At 51.6% G+C, this 9,051-nt stretch overlaps 2 protein-coding genes across 2 annotated transcripts in view; one reads left to right on the plus strand and one right to left on the minus strand.

Annotated features, from left to right (window-relative positions):
• TG (thyroglobulin) overlaps window positions 1-9,051 on the plus strand; it is a 239,456-nt gene that overhangs the window by 168,954 nt on the left and 61,451 nt on the right. The window lies entirely within an intron of this gene.
• Window positions 1-9,051, minus strand: part of SLA (Src like adaptor) — a 34,850-nt gene that overhangs the window by 19,429 nt on the left and 6,370 nt on the right. Inside the window, exon 2 of the mRNA XM_024741006.1 lies at window positions 3,421-3,561. Within this exon, the coding sequence (XP_024596774.1) occupies window positions 3,421-3,481 (61 nt within the window). The 5' untranslated portion in view covers window positions 3,482-3,561. The remainder of the gene's footprint in view (window positions 1-3,420; window positions 3,562-9,051) is intronic.

Here is a 9,051-nt window from a genome sequence, read left to right on the forward strand (position 1 = left end):
CCTCGATGCTATGTAAATGCACAGTTTAGCATTATTTCCATCCTCGCACAGAAGGGGGTCTGGGTTTGTGTTACCACCTCTGCCAGTGAGATCTCACTTTAGGCCAGGGCAATAAGAAGATAAGGAACGGGGAGGGGAAAAGATCAAGCAATGTGACTGAAAGCTCTTTTTAAGGTGGAAATATGCTATTTCCCTACTCCTTGGGAGTTCCCTGGCTCTCATTCAACTTTGTACCGCCTATGTCGGGCCCAAAACAGGAGTCTGAACCATGTGCTGAATTTGCAGAGAAAATGAGCTATTTGGGATGATTTGGAAACTAGTCACGGAATCCCCAATTCTATCACTTTAAAACTTTTTTGGGGGGAAGGCCATTTAGACACAGCCTAGTGCAATCAGATAGCCTTAAATGGAGTTAAATTAAAAAAAAAGTTCTTCTACCCACATGTATCAGGTAGCTGCTTTGTGCTGCCATTACTGCTGGGGAGGGATTGCTCTGATCTCCATGTGAGAGCCTCCCTCGTGGGAGGCTGTGTGACTTACCTGTGGTCAGGTAGCTCCCAGGGGACAATACGAGAAGCCCAACAAGGTCATTTGACTTCCAGACCTGCCCTATTTCCATCAAGCCCTGCTACCTCTCTGGGTTTGTGATATTCATCTCTGGGAACCAGACGAATCAGGAATGTTCTTGAAAGCTTAGTTTAGGAGAAAACCGATGGGCAAACCCATATTCCAAAGCATTCACAATCCTGCTCAGGACACTTGTTGGTCTAGAAATCCACAGGTTGGCCTCCTGCTGACCCCTGTGCGGGGCCTGGGGCCTCAGGCCCGCCACTCAGGCTGATGTCAGAGGAAGCACTAATTGTTTGTTGGCCCAAAGCAATGCACTCCTGCGTGACCTCCTAGTATTTGAGACCAATCAAATGAGTAAGCAGGAGTGTTACCTGAGAGGTGCTTGTTCCATGAAAACCCACATTCTTTACATCATTTGAATCAAGACTAATTAATGCAGCATCAACTGTACCACCTGTCCCTTATTCAACTAGGTGTCAGAGAAAAGAGGAAATCAAGTCAGGACTGATCGCAAAGGAAACTTCTCAGGGGCGGGGGGTGGAAAAGCCGCCCCCCACCAGCGCTTGATGTGGTTGTGCCTGGGTCACACACTGGGTGCGACCTGGGGAATTCTCCGAACCAGGGGGCGGAGGGGCGGGGAGACCCCTCTCCCTCCTCTCTAGAGGTGACCTCCCACCCACGCAGTGGAAAAAGAGAAACTTATTTCATGACGATTTGCATTGAGAAAATAAAGGCAAATGGGCAAGTCCTTGGAGGCCCGTGTTTTCATGGGGTTTGCTCAAGCATGCCGCCCCTGCCAGCCCCGCCAGCCCCGTGGGAGGGGCGACCACACACGATGGGCTTGTGGGCGGTGCCTCCCCTGCCCTGGAGCTGGCGCCCCCGGCCTGGCAGTGTCGGTCCTCCAGAAGTGGCCATGACCAGAGGAGGAGACTGAGACTTGAGATGGGTTGGAGGAGGTGAGGGAAGGGGCCCAGGTCCTCCCCCACGGCAGCAGGAGGACTGCACGCAGCTCTGAGCTTTGCATCGGAGGGAAAAGCTTCCCCCGCTCGCTCGGGGGGCCCACAGCGCAGCTCCAGCTAATCATGTGGTCCCATCTCCGGGAACATTCTTCCTGTCTTCCCCCACTTCTGTCTGGGAGGGGTATCGAGGAGCTGGAAAGGAGGGTTGCCAGAATCGCCCCGCATTTTACTGGAGCTGGGGACAGAGCAGGAGGGTCTCTGCATGGTCACTTGGAGACATCTGAGGAGTCATGAGACTGTGTATAAGTTGGGGGTCTCCGCTTTGGAAAAAGTGAGAAGGCGGCTCCTTTCTGAAGGGCCCCGGCAGTCACGGAGTGAGTGGCAGGCAGCGTCATGGCACCTGGCTCCGTCCCCGCTCCGCCCGTGGGGAGCTGTGCTCGGCACACACCATGCTGGGCGTCTGTGCCTGTGAACGTGGCCCAGTTCAGTGCTGCAGGGGATATGGTGGAACCAGGTGGGGTCACCCCCACCAGGAGGGAGGGACCAGGCCCCGAGTACTGTGATGTAAGGCGGGAAGCCCAAGTGTCCCAAATCCCCCACGACTCACCCTGGGGACACTGATGGGTCACCCATCCTCCGGACCATCCCCTTCCTAACTCCTCAAGGACCCACAGGTGCACCCACACTGTCCTGCTAGCAAATAAAGGTGAGGGTGTTGGTGGCCACCAGCACCCCTGAACCTGGAGCTCGATGGCTTTGCTCTCAGCCTTATATGAGCTACAAGGAAATTTTAATAATTAAATTCCTATTTTTTAATTTGTATTGTTTGAGTTTCAAATTTATAATCTCTAATATAAATGCTTACATTATGTTACATGCCTAAATCATCATTGCGGATGTCCCCCCCCAGCTCTCGGGCCATCCCTGAACGAGACTCTGTAGCTTTGGGGGAATGGCTCAGCCTGGCATCTCTGGGAAGAGCTGATTCTTGTCATCCTCAACTAACCCATCACATTGTGCCTTCCCCCTAGAACGCCTGTCCCCTGTGATCCTACCAACGGACACAAGGATTCCTGTACTTTCAGGAAGATTTCCTAGGGCTAGTGGCTAGCTTCGTAAAGTTACACTGAAAACACTCCAGCAGAGCTTTGATAACATTATATACCCATGATAATATTATATACCCATGATAGTATCATATACTCATGGTAGTATTATATACCCATCATAATATTATATCACAGCTGGCAGGCTATGGTACGAAAGAGCCTAGGTTTCAGAACCAGACCCACCTGGCTTGTAAATCTGACTCTACCAATAGCTAATATACAAATTACATTTGCTTTGTGGGCCTCAGTTTCACCACCTATAAAATAAAAGGATCAGGGCTTCCCTGGTAGCACAGTGGTTAAGAATCTGCCTGCCAACACGGGGGACACAGGTTCGATCCCTTGTCCAGGAGGATCCCACATGCCGCGGAGCAGCTGGGCCTGTGCGCCACGGCTGCCGAGCCTGTGCTCTGGAGCCTGTGAGCCACAGCTGCTGAGGCCCGTGCGCCTGGGGCCCATGCTCCGCAACAGGAGAGGCCACCACAATGAGAAGCCCACGCACAGCAACGAGGACCCAATGCAGCCAAAAATAAATAAATAAATTTATTTAAAAAAAATAAAAGGATCGAACCAGCTGCTTCGAAGGTCCATCGCAAAGTGCCAGCGATTCGGCATCCTTCCGGGACACCATTGTGGCTCTTTTTTTAACATTTAACTACAAACATGTTAACGCAAGCAAAGCGAGAGAGACAAGTATAAGGAAGCCCAACGTACCCACTGCCCTGTTTTAAGAGCTCTCAGCACCCGCATTGCCCCGTCTTCGCCAAAGAAGCCAGACTTACCCTCTGGGCTAGGCAGAGGCCTCTCGGGAGGCGCCGGGGTAGATCGCATGCTGTTTCCCATTTTTCTCTCTCCCCGGGCTGTCGAAGCCACTCGAAGCCAATGGCTCAGGGGATCCACACGGAGAGTGAGCCACGAGCCCTCTGGGTGGAGAATGACCCAGTTTAGAGTACATCCTGCATCATTTTTTCAGGCAGCTCCCTTCTTGAAAGGCGGGTGTTTTTATGTGAAGATGAGATTCGTGAAAGTTGGTTACATTTGTACAGCTCTACTTCTTTTATCAAGGGAATGACAGAGAAAAACCACAGAGAGGGAAGTTGCTAGCAAGTGCTGTCGGTGGAGAAAGCTTCCATTCCTCTGCACGGCTGACAGCAAGCAGCCGGCAGTGTTTGTGTGACAGACTGAGTGCCTTTCAGATCCCCCCACCCTGCCTCTCCTGAGCCCTGACCCTCAACTCTCAGGGTCCTGGCATTTGGAGCTCTTAAAACTCAGGAGTTATGTGGTTCCACAACCAAAAGGGGGTGAGAAGAGGGTACTTTCTGTTTCCACTTTTTCTCTTCTGTTGGAGTTTCTCAACATGCTCTAAGCAACGGTGACAAGTGAAAAACCCTGACAATACACTTTGTTGGCTGCCTGCTTCCCGTGCTGCTACAGCACTCTGACACCTGCTGTTACTTTTGACTATCATAGAATCTCTGCATCCCTAACCCCATTTTGCAGAAAGGAAAACTGAGTCTCAGAGAAGGTAAGGATTTTGCCCAAGGTCACACAGCGTGTAACCGGAGAGCTGGGATTTGACTGGCTGAGGCTAAGTCTCCGGTTTGTTCCATAACGTTCAAATTCTGGCTCTGCACGTGCAAGCTAGGTGACCTCGGGCAAGTTCTCGACCTTTTCCTGACTGTTTCAGGGAATAATAATAAAACAACATTGGGTTGTGGCTGCAACGTTAATAGATAAAGCCTGTGAAACACTTAGAACATGACCCGGCATAAAATCCTTGTAGGTTATTGCCATTTACTGTGTGTTTTCTGTTAGTCCATAGTGAGAAAAGCTTGAATTCTGGGTCTTTGTATAAGTATTTTGGAAAAGGACTTAAATGATTCCAGCATAGACGTGTCCTCCCAGGCTGCCTGAGGCACAGAGAAGAAGGCCACATCCTTAGACAGAACTATTTCTGTCTCCTGGGGACAAAGACAGTTGATGGGGCAGAATCCCCCAGCTGGTGTCCATCCCACTGGGAAACTTGCATTCCACCCCATTGTTTGTCTCCAGTTTAAGATCAATGCCTCATGAGTTTGAAAGGGTCCCAAAGTCAGCTAGTCCAACCCCCAGCCTGGCCTTACATCCTTCCTTTATGCATTACAGTTTCAGATACTCGAAAGATGGATGCTCTCAGAGCAAGGCCTTTCCGAGGCTGAGGGAGATCTGCACCGCTTCCTAACGGGGGGGAGGGGATACCTGGTATATTATGAAACAAGGAAAACCAGAGTGAGTGTTCTTTGAAAGTTAATCTATTTTAACTACTTACATGGACAGTTTATCACTTACAGCTCAAGCCAAGAGACTGTAGTGTCATTGTGCTGTCCCCAAGATAATGGCAAGACTTGCAAAAACCATAAACTCATCGTGCACTGCAGAGCATGTGGCTGGAGTGGGCCACGTGTTCAAATGAGGAGTCCTGTCTTCTGATCCTGTTGGTCTTTGTGACTGGACGCAATGGGGATAGTTTAAGGGTGAGGCCCCTCCGGATGCAAGGTCGGGGCCCTTCCTGCAGGCGGGGCATGTTTTAACAGCAGCACCCTGGCTCCAGGGGGCAAGGACGAGTTTTCTTTGTCCCTGGCCGGTCCCTGCTCTGGCGTAGGCGCTCCCAGAAATGTGCTCCCAAAAAGTGCTGGGGAAACCACACCAGTGGAGGGACTGGCAGCCTTGTTCCCTGCAGTTCAGCGTCTCCTGTGCGGGACCCTGAGCCAGTGCCCGGAGGAAGGCGGCCCACGGGGTCCCACCCGGAGGACAGGGAAGGCCACCGCCTCTGGGGCCCCACCTGAGGTTGGTCCAGGGAAGGAGCGAAGCAAGCAGACTGCCTGGGGGTCCAGTGCCCCACATGAGATGCACAGATGTTCGAGAGGCACCTGCTGCCTCCATCCTGCTCCCAGTGCCTTTCTAGAGCCCACAGCCTCCCCAGTCCCTCAGCTTCCCTCTCTGTTATCACCAAGGCCTTCAGGCCTCTAGAGAAAGCTCTCAGGACAGGTGGAGGAGAGGCCCTGGCAGCCCTCTCATGCGGAGATGACTCTGAAATGTGTGCTGGCCTCACCCCTCACTCTCCCAAGGGTCCTCACCGCCCGCCCCATCACCTGACTCCTAGAACAATGCCACTCTGCTCCCTGCAGCCTGATGCTCGGCCTCCACGATCGGCTAGACCCCAGGGCTTGTGCCTTTCACCCCCGACCAGAGCACCAATAGGCAGGTGAGCTCCCACCCCTGCAGGCATCCCAGGCCCCTTCTCTGCAGCTTGTCTTAGCCGTCTCCCTACTCCGTCTTCTCCCCAAGCCACTTCCAAGCGACAGCCTCTAGCCATCATGTCCAACACTGGTCTCTACATCAACAACTCCAGAAAAGTCGTGGGGAGAGACTTTCTTATCTATCCAAGTGAATTCTAACTTCACCTCTCTGTCCAACAACTTTATGATTCTTCTCTGGCATTTGTGTGCTATTTGGAGGAGTTCAGGGAATCCAATACAGAAAAACAAAACAAAACAAAATATTGAAAATTGCATTTTACAGATGGGAAAACTGAGGTCCATCCGAGGAAAGAAACATACCCACGGTCTCGAGATGAGAAAGTGGAGTGGAGGCTGGGGGCCCGGGTTCTCGGTCCTCTCCTTGTTTCTGTCTGGCAGGTGGGCGCAAGCTGTGAGCAGGGGCTGGGCTGGGCTGCAAGCACCGTATCCTGCCCGTGCTTTTCAGAAAAGCTCATCGGTCCAGCTGCCCCTTAGAGGTCTGCTCGCTGGCTTCCTACCGACTCCAAGTAGGAGTGAACTCATCTGAAAGAGGCTTTGATTTGAGAAGAGCGAAAGTGCCTCCAGAGACTGAGAGCTGGGGTCTCCCTAATGAAATGACTGAACAATCTGATTTAATCTGTGACAGTTTTATGCAGTGGCTGGAGGTGGGAGCGAGGGTATGAGAGACAAATGCTTCTAGAAACAATAAGGAGAGAGCCACAGAGAAATGAGTTAATTAACATTGGCTGTGAACAGTCTTGCTTTCCTTCTCCCTTTTCTTTGTGATGTCAGAGGATTGAAACTGGCCTCCGCCTCTTCGTTTTCCCCCAGTCTTTGGATCAATGCTTCTTTTTCTCTGCATGACCTTGGGCCCCAGTTTACTCTTCTTAAAAATGAGATGAGTGGAAAAGGTGATCTCCAAAGAGAGAGCCACTGAATCCCTTTCAATTCTAGCAATCAAGACTCAGTGACCTTTGGAAAATTATTACTAAGAGAAAAGACCCACTGTCACTTTCTTACGAAGTCCCATTAGACAGAATCCAAGCCTTGTCTTTACATCCCTCAGGATCCAGGCCAGGCAGTTCAGGTGTGCTGTATGCCCACCTCCTGCTGGGCAATCAGCAGATGCCACTGCCTTTTATCTTCCCAGCATCCCAGGAGGCAGAGTTTCCCAGCTCACCTTCTCTGTATAGGGGTCAGCCAGTTAGCTCCCCTGCCCACACACCTGGGGCTGGAGCCCCGGAGACCAGGGATGCAGGGGCCTACCTTCCCCTCCTGGCTTCAGAGCCCACGTCCTTTTCCCAGGGCCATGCTGCCGTCTCCACTGGAAGCCAGGTCCCCAAGGGACTCTGTTCAGCAAATGGCTGGCCACCCTTTGAGCGGACACCTGGCGTGGAGAGGTCCCGGGAATGTGGGCTGTGCCGTCTCCAGCTGGTTTCTCTTTGACCAGATCAGGGATCCTTTTGTCGCGTGCTCTGCGTTATCCTGTGGACACAGGAGCTCAGACTTCTCAGAGCCTTCCACTCCCAGGGCAGCATCCCAGGACAGCTCTGTGCATCTTATCCACTTTGTGCTTCTAAAAGCCAGGCCTCGCTGTGGGAAAGGAAGTAACCTGAACCCCTTCATCGTATGGCAAGGGGGCGACAGCCCGAGGAGCCCCAACCAAGGGAAGGCAGGTCTGGGACAGTTGGGAAACCTTGGCGACAGTCGGAATGTGAACACCTGCTTAGGGATGGAACCCTCCCTTTCGCCCTAGGTATTTCTTCCACAGAGTGTGACAGCGGGAAGCCCACCCACGTGACCTGCTTTTAAAGTGTGGGAGCAGATGGCCCGGGTGGGGACCCTCTTCACCCGTCACATCCAACCCCCCACAGCAGCAGTCATGTCAGGGCCACTGCCACCACCTTAGGTGCTCAGCCCTTCCTCTGCCAGGCACCTGGCTCGGCATTGTACAGCCTTCGTCCCCTGGGTGGCTCACAGCAGCCCTGCTCTACAGGTGACATAAATTAAGTAACGTGTCCAAGGTTATACGATCAGTAAGAGGACAAATGGGTTTTAAACCAGGTCTGCCTGACCCCAAAACCCCTGCTCTCAACTGACCATGAAATGCTGTCCTGCTTCTCTGCCCTCTGGTCCAGCCCAAGAGCTCAATGGAAAGTGATTTTGAAAGGTCATCAAAGCAAGCTTCGGGGACCATAAACTTTAGGGTGAAACTTCAGTCCAGGGGGCTCAGAGGTCCCGAGGGGTCTCTTGGATGTCAGGTGGCAATGTTTGGAAGCCCAGGGCTGGGGATCTGGCTGGGAAGGGCGGGCGGGGCAGGAGAGACAGGAGAAAGAAGCCAGTTAGGGCCTGCTCAGGTTCAGCTATCATGGCCACTGTTAGGTTGCCTGGCATGGTCAGAAGGGCAGGAGTGAATCGTGTGGGATGTTTTCCAGCCTTTCAAAGCATTGTTTTAAAGAACTATTAATGCTATGGGGGAAAAAAAGAACCCCAAACAAACAAACAAAACTAGTCATGTTCATATTATCTCAATTTTATAAAACTTTAACATGCATATGCATATATGTAGGAAAATATTAAAGGAAATCATTGCCAAGATGTTTCCAAGGGCTCTCTCTGAGTAGTGATTTTATAGGTGAATTTCTCGATTTCGTATTTACTCCTTTCTAAAATGTCCCGATTTTTCTCCCATGTGCCTGAATTGCTTTTATGATCAGAAGCAGAACTAGAGAAGAATGAGGGTGCCTTGCAAAGAGGGTTTTCAAAGCAAGCAAGCCTGAGTTCAGATTCCAGCTCCCTGGCCTACTGGCTGTGTGTCCTTTAGCAAGTTATTGCACGTCTCTGATCCTCGATTTCCAAAGGCAGACATTTGAGATATTAACACATGCCCTGAGGGGTTATTCTGAGGATTAAATTAAGGTCATATTTAAGCAGAGATAAGTTTGGTAAGATGGGATAGCTACGGATTTACCCACACTGGATCCCTTGGGGGTACTGGGTGGCCAGCTAGGTCACCGTGCAAGCTTGAGCAGTCCTTCCCCTCCTTGGGCCTCGGCTTCTCAAATATGATGAGGAAAGAATTGGGTCAGACAATGGCTCACAGCCCTTTTGCCTCAACTACCATGCCCCCCACCC

The sequence above is a fragment of the Neophocaena asiaeorientalis genome, unplaced genomic scaffold (assembly GCF_003031525.2).
Source record: "Neophocaena asiaeorientalis asiaeorientalis breed wild unplaced genomic scaffold, Neophocaena_asiaeorientalis_V1.1 scaffold177, whole genome shotgun sequence".
Lineage (NCBI taxonomy): Eukaryota > Metazoa > Chordata > Mammalia > Artiodactyla > Phocoenidae > Neophocaena > Neophocaena asiaeorientalis.